Here is a 17,104-nt window from a genome sequence, read left to right as displayed (position 1 = left end):
ACAACAAACAAAATATCCCACAATCTTTAATTTACACGCACAACTAAAACTTTACAAAATTACTAAACATCAGGCACCTTCATGGGAGGGTACTTGTGGTACGGTGCTGTACCCGTAACCAGCTCTATCGCCGTGATCCCGAAACTCCAGATGTCCGCCTTAAAGTCGTACCCAGTCACCTGTTCCATGACTTCAGGGGCCATCCAGCAAAATTCTTGCATTCATTTTAAATCAAACTAATTTTTCAAATTAATTTGGAGTCCAACAACAAACAAAATATCCCACAATCTTTAATTTACACGCACAACTAAAACTTTACAAAATTACTAAACATCAGGCACCTTCATGGGAGGGTACTTGTGGTACGGTGCTGTACCCGTAACCAGCTCTATCGCCGTGATCCCGAAACTCCAGATGTCCGCCTTAAAGTCGTACCCAGTCACCTGTTCCATGACTTCAGGGGCCATCCAGCAAAATTCTTGCATTCATTTTAAATCAAACTAATTTTTCAAATTAATTTGGAGTCCAACAACAAACAAAATATCCCACAATCTTTAATTTACACGCACAACTAAAACTTTACAAAATTACTAAACATCAGGCACCTTCATGGGAGGGTACTTGTGGTACGGTGCTGTACCCGTAACCAGCTCTATCGCCGTGATCCCGAAACTCCAGATGTCCGCCTTAAAGTCGTACCCAGTCACCTGTTCCATGACTTCAGGGGCCATCCAGCAAAATTCTTGCATTCATTTTAAATCAAACTAATTTTTCAAATTAATTTGGAGTCCAACAACAAACAAAATATCCCACAATCTTTAATTTACACGCACAACTAAAACTTTACAAAATTACTAAACATCAGGCACCTTCATGGGAGGGTACTTGTGGTACGGTGCTGTACCCGTAACCAGCTCTATCGCCGTGATCCCGAAACTCCAGATGTCCGCCTTAAAGTCGTACCCAGTCACCTGTTCCATGACTTCAGGGGCCATCCAGCAAAATTCTTGCATTCATTTTAAATCAAACTAATTTTTCAAATTAATTTGGAGTCCAACAACAAACAAAATATCCCACAATCTTTAATTTACACGCACAACTAAAACTTTACAAAATTACTAAACATCGGGCACCTTCATGGGAGGGTACTTGTGGTACGGTGCTGTACCCGCAAAAAGCTCTATCGCCGTGATCCCGAAACTCCAGATGTCCGCCTTAAAGTCGTACCCAGTCACCTGTTCCATGACTTCAGGGGCCATCCAGCAAAATTCTTGCATTCATTTTAAATCAAACTAATTTTTCAAATTAATTTGGAGTCCAACAACAAACAAAATATCCCACAATCTTTAATTTACACGCACAACTAAAACTTTACAAAATTACTAAACATCGGGCACCTTCATGGGAGGGTACTTGTGGTACGGTGCTGTACCCGCAAAAAGCTCTATCGCCGTGATCCCGAAACTCCAGATGTCCGCCTTAAAGTCGTACCCAGTCACCTGTTCCATGACTTCAGGGGCCATCCAGCAAAATTCTTGCATTCATTTTAAATCAAACTAATTTTTCAAATTAATTTGGAGTCCAGTAACAAACAAAATATCCCACAATCTTTAATTTACACGCACAACTAAAACTTTACAAAATTACTAAACATCAGGCACCTTCATGGGAGGGTACTTGTGGTACGGTGCTGTACCCGTAACCAGCTCTATCGCCGTGCTCCCGAAACTCCAGATGTCCGCCTTAAAGTCGTACCCAGTCACCTGTTCCATGACTTCAGGGGCCATCCAGCAAAATTCTTGCATTCATTTTAAATCAAACTAATTTTTCAAATTAATTTGGAGTCCAGTAACAAACAAAATATCCCACAATCTTTAATTTACACGCACAACTAAAACTTTACAAAATTACTAAACATCAGGCACCTTCATGGGAGGGTACTTGTGGTACGGTGCTGTGCCCGTAACCAGCTCTATCGCCGTGATCCCGAAACTCCAGATGTCCGCCTTAAAGTCGTACCCAGTCACCTGTTCCATGACTTCAGGGGCCATCCAGCAAAATTCTTGCATTCATTTTAAATCAAACTAATTTTTCAAATTAATTTGGAGTCCAGTAACAAACAAAATATCCCACAATCTTTAATTTACACGCACAACTAAAACTTTACAAAATTACTAAACATCAGGCACCTTCATGGGAGGGTACTTGTGGTACGGTGCTGTGCCCGTAACCAGCTCTATCGCCGTGATCCCGAAACTCCAGATGTCCGCCTTAAAGTCGTACCCAGTCACCTGTTCCATGACTTCAGGGGCCATCCAGCAAAATTCTTGCATTCATTTTAAATCAAACTAATTTTTCAAATTAATTTGGAGTCCAACAACAAACAAAATATCCCACAATCTTTAATTTACACGCACAACTAAAACTTTACAAAATTACTAAACATCAGGCACCTTCATGGGAGGGTACTTGTGGTACGGTGCTGTGCCCGTAACCAGCTCTATCGCCGTGATCCCGAAACTCCAGATGTCCGCCTTAAAGTCGTACCCAGTCACCTGTTCCATGACTTCAGGGGCCATCCAGCAAAATTCTTGCATTCATTTTAAATCAAACTAATTTTTCAAATTAATTTGGAGTCCAACAACAAACAAAATATCCCACAATCTTTAATTTACACGCACAACTAAAACTTTACAAAATTACTAAACATCAGGCACCTTCATGGGAGGGTACTTGTGGTACGGTGCTGTACCCGTAACCAGCTCTATCGCCGTGATCCCGAAACTCCAGATGTCCGCCTTAAAGTCGTACCCAGTCACCTGTTCCATGACTTCAGGGGCCATCCAGCAAAATTCTTGCATTCATTTTAAATCAAACTAATTTTTCAAATTAATTTGGAGTCCAACAACAAACAAAATATCCCACAATCTTTAATTTACACGCACAACTAAAACTTTACAAAATTACTAAACATCAGGCACCTTCATGGGAGGGTACTTGTGGTACGGTGCTGTACCCGTAACCAGCTCTATCGCCGTGATCCCGAAACTCCAGATGTCCGCCTTAAAGTCGTACCCAGTCACCTGTTCCATGACTTCAGGGGCCATCCAGCAAAATTCTTGCATTCATTTTAAATCAAACTAATTTTTCAAATTAATTTGGAGTCCAACAACAAACAAAATATCCCACAATCTTTAATTTACACGCACAACTAAAACTTTACAAAATTACTAAACATCAGGCACCTTCATGGGAGGGTACTTGTGGTACGGTGCTGTACCCGTAACCAGCTCTATCGCCGTGATCCCGAAACTCCAGATGTCCGCCTTAAAGTCGTACCCAGTCACCTGTTCCATGACTTCAGGGGCCATCCAGCAAAATTCTTGCATTCATTTTAAATCAAACTAATTTTTCAAATTAATTTGGAGTCCAACAACAAACAAAATATCCCACAATCTTTAATTTACACGCACAACTAAAACTTTACAAAATTACTAAACATCAGGCACCTTCATGGGAGGGTACTTGTGGTACGGTGCTGTACCCGTAACCAGCTCTATCGCCGTGATCCCGAAACTCCAGATGTCCGCCTTAAAGTCGTACCCAGTCACCTGTTCCATGACTTCAGGGGCCATCCAGCAAAATTCTTGCATTCATTTTAAATCAAACTAATTTTTCAAATTAATTTGGAGTCCAACAACAAACAAAATATCCCACAATCTTTAATTTACACGCACAACTAAAACTTTACAAAATTACTAAACATCAGGCACCTTCATGGGAGGGTACTTGTGGTACGGTGCTGTACCCGTAACCAGCTCTATCGCCGTGATCCCGAAACTCCAGATGTCCGCCTTAAAGTCGTACCCAGTCACCTGTTCCATGACTTCAGGGGCCATCCAGCAAAATTCTTGCATTCATTTTAAATCAAACTAATTTTTCAAATTAATTTGGAGTCCAACAACAAACAAAATATCCCACAATCTTTAATTTACACGCACAACTAAAACTTTACAAAATTACTAAACATCAGGCACCTTCATGGGAGGGTACTTGTGGTACGGTGCTGTACCCGTAACCAGCTCTATCGCCGTGATCCCGAAACTCCAGATGTCCGCCTTAAAGTCGTACCCAGTCACCTGTTCCATGACTTCAGGGGCCATCCAGCAAAATTCTTGCATTCATTTTAAATCAAACTAATTTTTCAAATTAATTTGGAGTCCAACAACAAACAAAATATCCCACAATCTTTAATTTACACGCACAACTAAAACTTTACAAAATTACTAAACATCAGGCACCTTCATGGGAGGGTACTTGTGGTACGGTGCTGTACCCGTAACCAGCTCTATCGCCGTGATCCCGAAACTCCAGATGTCCGCCTTAAAGTCGTACCCAGTCACCTGTTCCATGACTTCAGGGGCCATCCAGCAAAATTCTTGCATTCATTTTAAATCAAACTAATTTTTCAAATTAATTTGGAGTCCAACAACAAACAAAATATCCCACAATCTTTAATTTACACGCACAACTAAAACTTTACAAAATTACTAAACATCAGGCACCTTCATGGGAGGGTACTTGTGGTACGGTGCTGTACCCGTAACCAGCTCTATCGCCGTGATCCCGAAACTCCAGATGTCCGCCTTAAAGTCGTACCCAGTCACCTGTTCCATGACTTCAGGGGCCATCCAGCAAGGGGTGCCGACAAAGGTGTGCCTGGATTTCTGTCGCGACAGGTCTCCCCCTGTCGCCAACCACGAGCTCACACCAAAATCTAATGGATTAGATTACCTATGTTTACACAATGAATAATAAACTGAGTGGGTGTCATGGAAAAATATTAAAAAATCAAACAATGAAAACTACAGTCCCACGATAATTATTTTCAACACTCGATGAACATTCAAGCCTGTTTTTGTGCAGAGGATATAGATTTTAAAAAGAGAAAAATAGATTCCTTTTTTAAAGAAACATTTTAACAGTAAAATATATTATTAGCAATGTTTTTTTACCACAGTGGATAGTGATTACAATTGAAAATTGCAGAAAAACAAAAATAAAATTTATGTAGAAGCAGGCTTGGATGTATTTCAAAACACCTTCAAAATAATTATACAGTGTACTTTATGAATCAATATATTAAAATACAAAGCATTATAAAAAGCATTTCAAATGATAAAAAATTATTTTAGTAGCCGAAGTAGGGAGATTTTAACGTTAATTTTCCCATAAAGATGTCTCCAAAATTAAAAGATGCTCTAGCTAGCAAACAAACGGAAGATTCTTTTGATTTTATTAAACAAGAAAGCCGCCCGTCAAGGTATGATGGGCGAAAATTGCTTCTACTCTTCTACATTTTGAACGAAGCCATTACCTGTTTGGTGATATTTTGATAGTTGAAATTTTAACCCTAACTCCAGTGGATTAACCGTAAGCTCCAGTAGATAGCGTTAATTTTCAACCACTTTTTCGTTTCTTCATTCCCCTAAAATGACTGTCTTACCAGTAAAACTTTCAAGTGACCAGATCGAGTTCAGCCTTGTCGCAATAAAGCCTTTTCCTGCATGTTAAACATGACCAAAACATATAATCAAATTATCATGCCGTGGCTCGAGTTTCATTGTTGAAACACACGGGTCACTCGATCATCGGCTATTATTTATAGGAGGATACGTTTTGTTCAACGTGACATTCAAATACATTGTTCAAATAAATATTTTCCTAAAATCTTTAAGCAATAAAACCTACTGCAACTTCAATTTAAACAATCTCTCTTTAAATTTTTTGGTCCGAGTACCTTACTTTTCTCCCTAGTGTGAAACCCCGAATCGGGTTAAAAGGAATCTCTTTTTCAATGCAAAAAAGATGCTAGATTAGGGCTGTAAAGACATCTGGTCAAAACTGGCTTTTGCCATATTTGGATGCCTCAGTTGCCAAATCGATTAACTCCAGTTTAAAAAAAAAAAAAATCACCATTTCTGCTTCAATAGTGCTTAATCAATGCTTAGCATGTGAATTTATATAAAAGCTTTGGTTCAGTACATTTCTGACCATGTGATGGCAGAAAATGTAACACGAGGGCCCATTCACTCCTATGGATGACACCATCTTCTTCATATCTTTTCTCTACTTTTTAGCCTACTTCCCCAGTAAAAGTCAGAAAAAGAAGAAAAAAGCATGAAAGAAGGATTAATGCATCTTAAAAATGTCGCGAAAAAAAAAAAAAAATCAAAAATAAATTAAATAATTAAATAAATATCAAAAAATTAAAAATTGGAAAGTAGGGTATTGAGATGGGAAAAAATGTCTGTCGGTCCGTCTGTCTGTCTATCCCTAATAACTTTTGAATGAATAGTCCGATTCGAACAAACTCTTTTTTGTTTGAAAGATCTCGGCGAGGACACCTCATTCCCATATCTCACTTTTTGATTTGAACCATTTTTTGTTCAACTTTGAACAGTTCAAAAAAACTTAACAGCGCCTACGGGGAAACTGAAAGTCAATGTAGATTCTGTACTTGAAGGAGGATTTATTTGAAACAAATTTTATGGGAAATAGCTCTTGAGGCCAAACTCTAGACTCCGACTCCGAGAATTTAGAGGCACCTGACTCCGACTCCTGTACCCGACAATTAATCGGACTCCGACTCCCCGACTTCAACTCTGACTTCGTAGCTTTGGCAAAAATTTATACACGGAGGACAAATGACTGACTCTGTTTCTTGGATATTCGTCTCTGACTCCTTTATCCCAAAAGCGCAGACGATATTTTTTTTTTTTTTGACAATGAAAAGTATTTCTTTAACATTTTATTGTTTTTATTTATTTTGGTAAGTGCATTAATTCATTGAAAAAAATTATTTTTGGCAACAGGGGGGAAAAAACCGATTTTTTTTTGATATGATGTACAGTGAAGCACCCTTTTTACGTTTCTGAAGGGACTGTATGAAAAAAGCGTAAAAATGAAAAAAACGTATAGCAGGATACATCAACATGTATTAAACTCTGCAAGGACCAAATTAAAAAACGTATAAAAGAGAAACGTATAAACGGTGCTTCACTGTATTTATTTTAATAAGCTTAATAATTTTAATTATTATTTTTCTTTTTGAAAGTTTTTAAAAAAAAAATTTTTAATGGAAAAAAGTGTATTAGCTGCTTTGTTTAAAAGGTGCTGTTTTTTTTTTTTATGCATCTAATTTTTTTAGATGTGTGAGGAATATACTTTATTCCTAGAAATTAGCAAAAATATGTTTGAAACAATTTGCGATTTTAGCTATTATTGAGAATATTGATCAGGTACTAGAAAGTAGTATGGGTATATGGGAAAGTAGGCTCGTATAGTTCTAGACGGAACTTCTTGTCGTTTTATGGAGTTATCGATTTGGGAAGTGAGGCATCCATTTAGTACTTTGTTTAATGTTGCAATCTTTATTTTTAGTTTTCAGAAAAACAATTATTTTTTAAATAATCACTGTTTAGGGTTAGAGGTAAAAATCATAAATGATGAGATGTAATTCAAATAAAGGGGAAAAAATTCCAGTAAATTCATAACCTAATCAACAGAAATAGCATTTGATTGAAATTTACCAAGAGTAAGATTAATATACCATCAACAAAACTCTTCAGAAGAAAATCAAGTTACGAAATCACACACGGGTATACAATTGCAATTTTAGAATCAGGACAAAATTAAAGCATAATATGATTTTAGTCAGTAAAAAATTTAGATCAGATTCAATAAGTATGGATAAAGAATTCATTGATTAAGATAATTTAGTAACTTTGAATAAAAACCTTTGTTTAAATATATCACCTGCAATTTGCACAGTTCCATCATCTCCAAGCAAAATATTTCCAGCTTTTATGTCCCTGCAGAAATAAAAGGTTTTCAATGTCTAATATTGTAAATCAATCTGTGTAGACATGTGAGAGACCAAAACACAGCTTCAGATAGTGGAGGAAGACATTTAATCGATTTAACAGAAAACCACTTTCAAACAAAATTATTTTTTCGAGCAACAAACTTCACAAACACTTTTAATTAAATCATTGGATTATTTTTATTGTATAAAAATATATGATGCACTACACTTTTAAAGAAAACATAATTAAATATCAATTTAAAAAGTTTACCCTGGATTTTTCAGCTTTTCCCTCATTTTTCTGTGCATAAGTGGACACAGTCGACTCCCGATCCGACTTACGCCAAATGGCTATAATGCGAGTTTTTCAGGAGCAACGAATTTTAGAGCTAAAGCGAATTTCTCGCTCTAAACACGAAAATATTTGGAAAGGAATCGTGATGCTTTGTTATTGACTACTAAGCATTAATTGGTGAATGCACTTTCATCCTCTCAGCATCACTGACTACGCAAGTTCCCACGTACCGCACTATAAACATAGCATTGTTAGTGTGTATGTATCATATACACACTTCTGGTGAATCTTTCGTACGTATAATTAAAAGTCAAGAGAAGGCAGTCCGTATAAGTACAGGGGGTCCCAGGATCATAGATGTAAATGTTATAAAAGTAAATGCGAAGCTACTGTATTTAAAAATATATTAGAATGACGATCAGATTGCACAGGATAAATCATCATCTTCAATTTTTAAGTTATAAATGTAACTTATTGTATCTACTGCATAGTACTGTTACAGTGCAGTGCTTTATTATTTCTACATACTGTACGTACAGTACTGTTTAATTTTTATATATCTCTCTCTCATTGATCATTGATTTTGCGCATCGTAACAGTATTTTACATTGAATAATACAACTTTTTTAAAAATACGGTAAAAATTCAGCTCTTTATGTAGGAAACAGTAATATATAGCTAACAAATGGTCAAAAACAGTTTCAAAGGTCTTGAATGTCTAAAATGATTGCATACCTGCCGACCTCCGAGAAAAAAAATCCGGAAGATTTTTTTATTTTTATCCACAAGATTTTAACGCAAAATAAAATCAAACAGGACACCTACCCTCTTTACATTTAACAATATATTAGTTATGAATTTCATATCAATTGAAATTACTTTCCTTTAGTAAATATTACTTTTATTGCTTTCTTTAAAAGTTTGGAAATAACATTTGTTACTCATCTTAAAAAAAGAACGAAGCAAAAACAGCTCGGATTGAGAGAACGAGAAGATAATTGGCGCCGAAATTGTGCCCCTAGTTGCCCGCCGCGACGCTTGCTTTGATTGGATCCCGATGAAGTCATGCGCTGTATCACTCAGTGACGTCATAATCTTGCCTCGCTTCTTCTCCTGCCATTCTCTTACGGCAACCTTTCCTTGGCTACTTGGCCTAAAACGCGGTGCCGCGTTCCACAAAAGTATCGTTAGCGCCAAAATTGGCGAGATACTATTTTTTTCCTACAAAACATGAAAAATCCGGAAGATTTTGCTCATAACCGGAAAAACAGAAAAGGACATAAAAATCCGTAAAACTTCCGGGAAATCCGGAAGGGTTGGCAGGTATGTGATTGGGTATGTTAATAAAAAAGTCATATACGCAGCACTTTTCCACAACGTGAAATTTCGACTTTCGCGAGGAGTCAAACGCATCCCTCGCGTAAGTCAGGATCCGACTGTAGTTCCATCGTGTGGATCTTTTTTACAGACACAAGATTCAAATATGAATTTCATTCACAAGAAAGAGCTACTCGCTAAAATGCACATTTCACACACACCAGTGGCGCACACAGGAATTTTGCAAGGGGAGGGTCCAAGATCGAAAGCCTCATTCTCATATGATATGAGATTCATACTCAACTTTGAAAGTCAAAAGTAAGGAGTTTTTAAGGAGTTTCGCAGGAGTTCATTATATTTTTTAAGGACTAGTTACCTGTTTAAAGATGTATTTTTTAAAACTTATTTCAGAAAAAATATGTACAACTCTAATATTATTTACTTTTGTTTTCATTCAAAACATTGAACGCACAAACATCTAAATTTATAGTAAAATATGCATTTACTGCATTTTCTTTGATGTGAGCTGCCTCGGAATCAAATTCAAATACAAGGGGGGGGGGGGGTACATAAAAAGAATTTATAGAAGCAAAGAAAAAAAAAACACTTTAGAATGGTACTTTAACAAATCTACAAGATGTTATTTTACAAATAACTATCTACATAATCGACATAAAATTGGAAGAAAAAAAAAATTCGGATGTGGGGAAGAAATTTGTCTAACGAAAAAATCGGATTTCCGGTATTAGCAGACGAATAATTCGGAATTTTGGTAAAGTTAGGTACAACGTAATCACTTCTATCGGATTGGCGATAGAAAAACATCTTTAAGGTCATGTAGAATAAAAAAAATAAGGAGTTTGTACGGAAATAATAGCAAAATTCAGGAGTTTTAAGGGCCCTTATTTTCTTTTCTTAAAAAGCAGGAGTTTATAAGGAGTTTGTCAGGAGCGTACGAACCCTGATATCATAACCCCAATACGCCGTCAAACATATTGACTCGATTTTTTTTATTCTCGAGAACGAAATACAGTAAAAAATACACTTTTGAGCAAATAATTAGCATTATTGAATGAAATATACTTAAATAAATTACCAGAAGGCAAAATAATGTACGCATTAACTTTTCTCATATTTAAAAAATGGATTCAAGAAATCAAATTCATCGTTGCAGAAGCACCATATGATTATAGAAGTTCATAGAATCTCATTTGATGTAATCTGTAATTACAAAACTAAAAACATGTCTTTTTAGTGTATTCAATTTATAATCACCATTCTGCTTGTTATTGGCAATTCGTTATAGGAAAAGTGAACAATATTTTTAAAAATCTTTTATCATGAGGATTTTTTTTTCACTTACAGTAAACTCCCGATTATCCGCGGGGTGGATTATCCGCGAGTCAATCAACAATCAGGAACGTATATTTTTGCAGTAAAAAGGAAATATCAATGGCCTTTTTTTTTTTTTTTGCCGAAAAATGTAAATTTTAATTCAGGTGTTTTTTGTTTTATTTGGTTATTTTTTTGTGCTTTCTTCATCATACATACACTTGATACAGTTACACCTGTGTAAGAAGACCACTTGCGGTGCACTACTTCAGTGGTCAACTTAAACGTGTGGTCAACTTACAAAAGTTGATTTATATGATAAGGACTAATTCCGTGCCTGAAAAAAGCGGTCAACTTAGACAGGTGGTCAATTTACAAGGGTGGTCAACTTCACAGGTTTTACTGTATTAAGTTCTGTTGTGCAAAAATATTAAACATTTTTACTGTACTGTATATATTTTTACTGTTTGAAGAAAGTATTATGCATCAATACAGCTAGTTTTTTGTGGAATGACAGTTTTTTTCTTACTTGTCCCAATTTTTAACCTTTTTCCGGTTTATCCGCGATTTTTATTATCCGCGGCACTTGTGCCACCCAATTCCGCGGATAATCGGGAGCATACTGTATTAGACTTTGACTACGACCTTTGGGAGGGGTCCAGACCCCCTGGACCCCTCCCTTGTGTGCGCCACTCACACACACATATGCACACAAAAACTGAAAATACATCATAAGAATCTGAAAATACCAGTATGAGAAAATCCACAAATATTTACCTATGAATTTGACCATTATTATGAAAGTATTCCAATCCTTTCAGAACTTCTCGCAGTACAGTGGCAACGGTAGCCTCGTCAAACACACCATGCTTGCAATCCTCTATCTTCATCTTATGTTTAATTATGTCTAGCAGTGAACCTGCGATAATAATATTAAACATTGATTAAAGTGAAAAAACAACGTAAATAAAGCACAAATATTGGAGAAGATACAGCATATAGCTATTTCAAGGCTACAATGGAGCCTCTTCATCAGTGCAGAAAGCTCACACAACACAACCAAAAGTTGCCAGAGAACTGACAACGACCAAGTGGATACCGGTATTTATACCAAAGAGGGGCAACCAATAAGAATACAGGAACCAGACAACCAATCAGCGAACAGCACGTACACTCCGGGCTCAAAGCAAGGGGAGAGACAACCAATCAGCAGCCAGGAGACAAAAAGAGTGCAAAACAACCGAAGAAACAGGAAAGGCAATTATAGAAATTGCTTCCAAACATCATGAAAAAATGGAGTGCTGGAAAAATCATTGACAGGAGAATGAGAATTTTTCCAAACATAGTAAGCTTCCCAAAAATCGAGGTCATAAACCGAAGAACATTTACAAATAATCTTTGCAGATGAAAAATCAAAACAGTGACCAGAAGTCCAACTGGTTGTCTGGTTCCTGTATTCTTATTGGTTGGCCCTCTTTGGTATAAATACCGGTGTCCACTTGGTTCTTGTCAGTTCTCTCGCAACTTTTGGTTGTGTTGTGTGAGCTTTCTGCACTGATGAAGAGGCTCCATTGTAGCCTTGAAATAGCTATATGCTGTATCTTCTCCAATATTTGTGCTTTATTTACGTTGTTTTTTCACTTTAACATATTGTAGCACAAAGCTTATATGATAATTTTTCATATAATATTAAACATTATTTTCATCTTACGTTTAATTATGTCTAGCAGTGAACCTGTGATAATAATACTAACATTATTTTCATCTTATGTTTAATCAGAGCCGTGTCCAAGGGGAGGGTTTTAGGGGTTAAACCCCTCCCATTGAAAAAAAAAACGTATGTCAAATGAAGAAAACGATCGACTTAAATTAACTTTAATGTGAAAGCCTGCGTTTAACGTTCCCCCCCCCCTTTCTCTTTGAAGTTTTTCTGTAATTTTAACTCGGTAATTCTGTATTTTTTCCCCCCTCTAATTCAACTCAGTTGGACCTAAACGCTTGCATTTCTTTCTCTTATAACTTAAAAAATGTTGCATAACATTCAAATGTTATGTAATTTACAGCTGTTAAAGCTTTACCGACTGAAATAATATTTTGGAAAAACTGTGGTGGTAGAACCGTTGAATTATCAACCACTACAAAGCATTAATATTGCTTATTGTAAGGAGGTAATGATGAATTTGGCTTGTGTTGCAGCTATGAAGATGTATTAGTGATTGTGTTTAGTAATGTAATTTGCATCTACACTAGGCTCGTTCTAAGCATTATTTTAGAACATAAAATCTGATATACATTCTCTTACATAAAATTAATTCGTGAAGAGTTTTTAATACTTGTTGCAATAAACTGCATAGTTAACAGATTTAATTAAAAAGAAACGAACAAGGTTTGATAAAAGTGAACCTGTAAAATGAAGGAATACTTTGGTCACTTGAGCAGCCAGAATTATTCTTCTAGGGGAAGAGGGGGGGGGGAGGTTACAGCAGAACTTACAGGTGCATAAACACCATACTGGGATCGATAATTTATAGTAAAACTAATAAAGGTTGTGAGGGATTGAATTCTCCCCCCCCCTCAAGCAAGATTAAAACCCCTCCCTTTATGAAAATCTGGACACGGGCCTGTGTTTAATAATGTCTAGCAGTGAACGTGTGATAATACTACTAACATTATTTTCATCTTATGTTTAATTATGTCTAGTAGTGAACCTGTGATAATAATATTAAACATTATTTTCATCTTACGTTTAATTATGTCTAGCAGTGAACCTGTGATAATAATACTAACATTATTTTCATCTTATGTTTAATAATGTCTAGCAGTGAACGTGTAATAATAATACAAACATTATTTTCATCTTATGTTTAATTATGTCTAGCAGTGAACCTGTGATAATAAAACTAACATTATTTTCATCTTATGTTTAATTATGTCTAGCAGTGAACCTGTGATAATAATACTAACATTATTTTCATCTTATGTTTAATAATGTCTAACAGTGAACCTGTGAGAATAATAAAATTCTATTGAATCGACACTAATGAATTAGCTATTGCAATCAATTTGCATGTTATGAAACATAGAAATCTTTATAGAGCTTCTTGAAAAAGTATCTTTTTATAAAACATGTAAGGAACAAATTACTTTGCAAAAGATTTCATTTTAAAAAGTGTCAAAAATTTCTGAAAAAACATTGAAATTTGCACTGTACAATAATAGCAGTTTATTAGATTTTGTAAGAACATGACAAAAATGTCAAATACGAACAATTAGGGCTACAAAAATTCTTGGTAATAATCTTTCAGAGAAATTATAGTACAAATTTAGTAACAATATCACATTGCACACTTGGGATATGAACAAATAACTTCAATAAAAAATAATAGCACTTAATATTACTTTTTATGGAATAGGCATTTTTTTGCATTAGTTTTCAAAATAAAGTTAAGATTTCTTTACAATTAATAGTTATTCAAACAATAGAGATTAAACATTAACAATATGTTTTTAAGAACATTTAGAGCTCTTCGTAAACCAATTCACAAAAAAAAAAATCTTAGAAAAGTTTTGAGGGGTTTTATATATGTTGTACACACTGATTAAAACCAATTTAATAAATTGCATTTTATCATAAATCAACTGTCAAAACTTATGGGTCTCAAATTTATTTTAGATCTGAAATTAGGTACGAAATCGGAAAATAAACAGGCAGAAGAGCAGAATATTGAAGCATACTTGCCAACTTTTGAAGATGGGCATCAGTAAAACTTATATGCACATATTGGTACCTCAACAGATAAGAAAGTTGAAAATTTAACTAGAAGTTCACAAATGAAGAACGATGTACAAAGGCAAATAAAAAGGAGTTAACTATGTTTAATGTTTACTAATTCAATCAACTGCTATAACCCCTCTAAATTCAAGAAAGGTTTAAATAAAATAACACAAAAAGCCTGGAATTTTGAGTCTATCTTTTTGACCAGCTAAGCTCCGATGCAACTACAGTAGGCGCCGCTTAATGTGATCACGGTTAATGTTATCAGAATCACAAAGTCCCGGAACACTTGTATGTTAACACGCGTTGTAAAAGTCGGATATTGTAATCAACGACTTCGTTTATTGTTATCACTTTTTCATAAACTTTCAATTTTTCCCCCGTTATTGTTCCTCAATTAACAGAAATACATAGGCAAACCCTGACGAGACTAACTTTCTGTGTAGCATTTTGTGGTTTTCAATAGCAGTTCAAAATTTTTCTAGGAATGAAGCTGCAGAAAGTTTGCCCCCCAGTGACCACAGACTCCCCCTAAGAAAACTTTCTTTTGCACCTAAAAAAATTCAGTCGCTGGACAGGCATACCTGCAGACCTCCGAGAAAAAAAATCCGGAAGATTTTTTTATTTTTATCCACAAGATTTTAACGCAAAATAAAATCAAACAGAACACCTACCCTCTTTACATTTAACAATATATTAGTTATGAATTTCATATCAATTGAAATTACTTTCGTTTAGTAAATATTACTTTTAATGCTTTCTTTAAAAGTTTGGAAATAATATTTGTTACTCATCTTAAACGGAAAAGGACATAAAAATCCGTAAAACTTCCGGGAAATCCGGAAGGGTTGGCAGGTATGGACATGGCATTGATGTAGGACCTCCATTGTTGCCATTGCTTTGTAAACTATTAAAGAATTGTGTCGAGATTGAAAACAAAGCAAAGTTAAGTTAAAATTTAAACAACAAGCAAAACCATGCTGGAAAAGATAGAAAAGCTGAATGTGATTTGAAACTGGTTTACGAATGTCAGGGAAACGGTCATATTTTACTTCACCTATTACTATGTGATTAAAAATTGCATAATTTAGCTTTAACTTTTTATAATTCAGATATTTCCATTCTGTTAATGTAATAATTTATAATTTGAAAGTGCGTTCAGTTGAGTCACTGTGATTTTAATTTGAGGTTGCCAAAATAAATGCACCTTAATTGGAAAAAAATCATTATTTTGTGTCTCCTGGATTCTTTTCGGTTATTGTTATCGGTCGGTTATTGTTATCAAATTATATTTGTACCAAAGTGATCACATTAAGTGGCGCCTATTGTAGATTGAAATTTACGAGAGGGCATGGCAAAATAACGAGCGTACAAGTCCTTTATTATGAAATGCAAAATGTATGAAGAGTTAAAAGTAATAGATAATATAAAACTAGAGATATCAAAGAAGTATAATTAAACAGTAAATAAAAAATTAGGAGTTTTACAGAGGTGATTGCAATTGGATCTTGAAACCAGGGTTGGCAAAAACAAGGGGTTTTTTTAAAAAGCCCATGGACCCAGGGTTTTTTGGGTTTTTTTTAAATAAAACCCAAAAAAACCCAACTAAAGCTGGGTTTTTTAAAAGAAATGTGGGTTTTTTTTTTGTCTTTTTTTAGCGAAAATGTAGGGTACTTGTAGCATATTGTAGCGTAAGTATATGAACAAAGCACAAGAATTGTCTTGGGGTAAAAAAAGCTGGAAAACTAGTTAAAATTCAGCGTTTTCTGAAGAAGAGTATGAAAGACGACAAAACCCAAGAATGGTGAAGTTTCAGATTTTTTAGTTTCCATGATTACCAACAGTTAAGGCAAAATTACTTCTTGAGTGATAAAATCTATTGTTCGTTTTTAATTACTACTATTTTTTTTTTTTTTGCATTTTACTTTATTGTATTTCATTTTTTATGCAAAACTACTGTAGAACCTCAAGTAGTTTAAATCCCTATTTACTGAATTCCAGCTTAATCAAGACATTTCTTTGAATTTTTATGTTGCCTGTTTTTCTATTTCTGTGTACAGATTAAGAAATATTAAACTTTTTTGTAAGGTAATGAAAATACTGTACATCCTATTCTGGTTTTCTGTCCGACCATTTGTAAAACCTGTTAATTTCTAAAAAAAATATAACTTGTTAATTCAAAATTTGAGACGTGTCGGGTTGCAGAAAATAATTCGCATGAAAGCCTTTTAGCTAGAGTAGTTTCCTCTGTACAATCTACAAATATTGAGAGAAACCAGACGTGACAGGACTCAGTCAAGATAATTTGAGTTATTTATTGACCAGTTAAAGATAAAAGTTAAATATATATTTTTTAAATCTTTGAAGTATTTTTAATGCCATTAAGAGTTAAGAAATACCATTAAAGTTCAAAATTCATTTTTTATGGTCCATTGTCTGTGGTGAAGAACAAACAAAATAGAAGTTTAAATTGTAAAAGTATTTAAATTAATTACTTTTTTAAAAAACTTCTCAAAAA

The 17,104-nt window shown here is 34.9% G+C and overlaps 1 protein-coding gene across 1 annotated transcript in view; it reads right to left on the bottom strand.

Annotated features, from left to right (window-relative positions):
* Positions 1-17,104, bottom strand: part of LOC129226523 (serine/threonine-protein kinase OSR1-like) — a gene marked incomplete at its 5' end in the record, with an annotated part of 204,431 nt that overhangs the window by 31,230 nt on the left and 156,097 nt on the right. Inside the window, 3 exon segments of the mRNA XM_054861132.1 lie at positions 4,566-4,777; positions 7,819-7,874; positions 11,589-11,730. Coding sequence (XP_054717107.1) covers positions 4,566-4,777; positions 7,819-7,874; positions 11,589-11,730 — 410 coding nt within the window.

Source organism: Uloborus diversus, chromosome 7 (assembly GCF_026930045.1).
Source record: "Uloborus diversus isolate 005 chromosome 7, Udiv.v.3.1, whole genome shotgun sequence".
In the NCBI taxonomy this organism is placed as follows: Eukaryota; Metazoa; Arthropoda; class Arachnida; order Araneae; family Uloboridae; genus Uloborus; species Uloborus diversus.
This window is presented reverse-complemented; position numbering and strand designations above follow the sequence as displayed.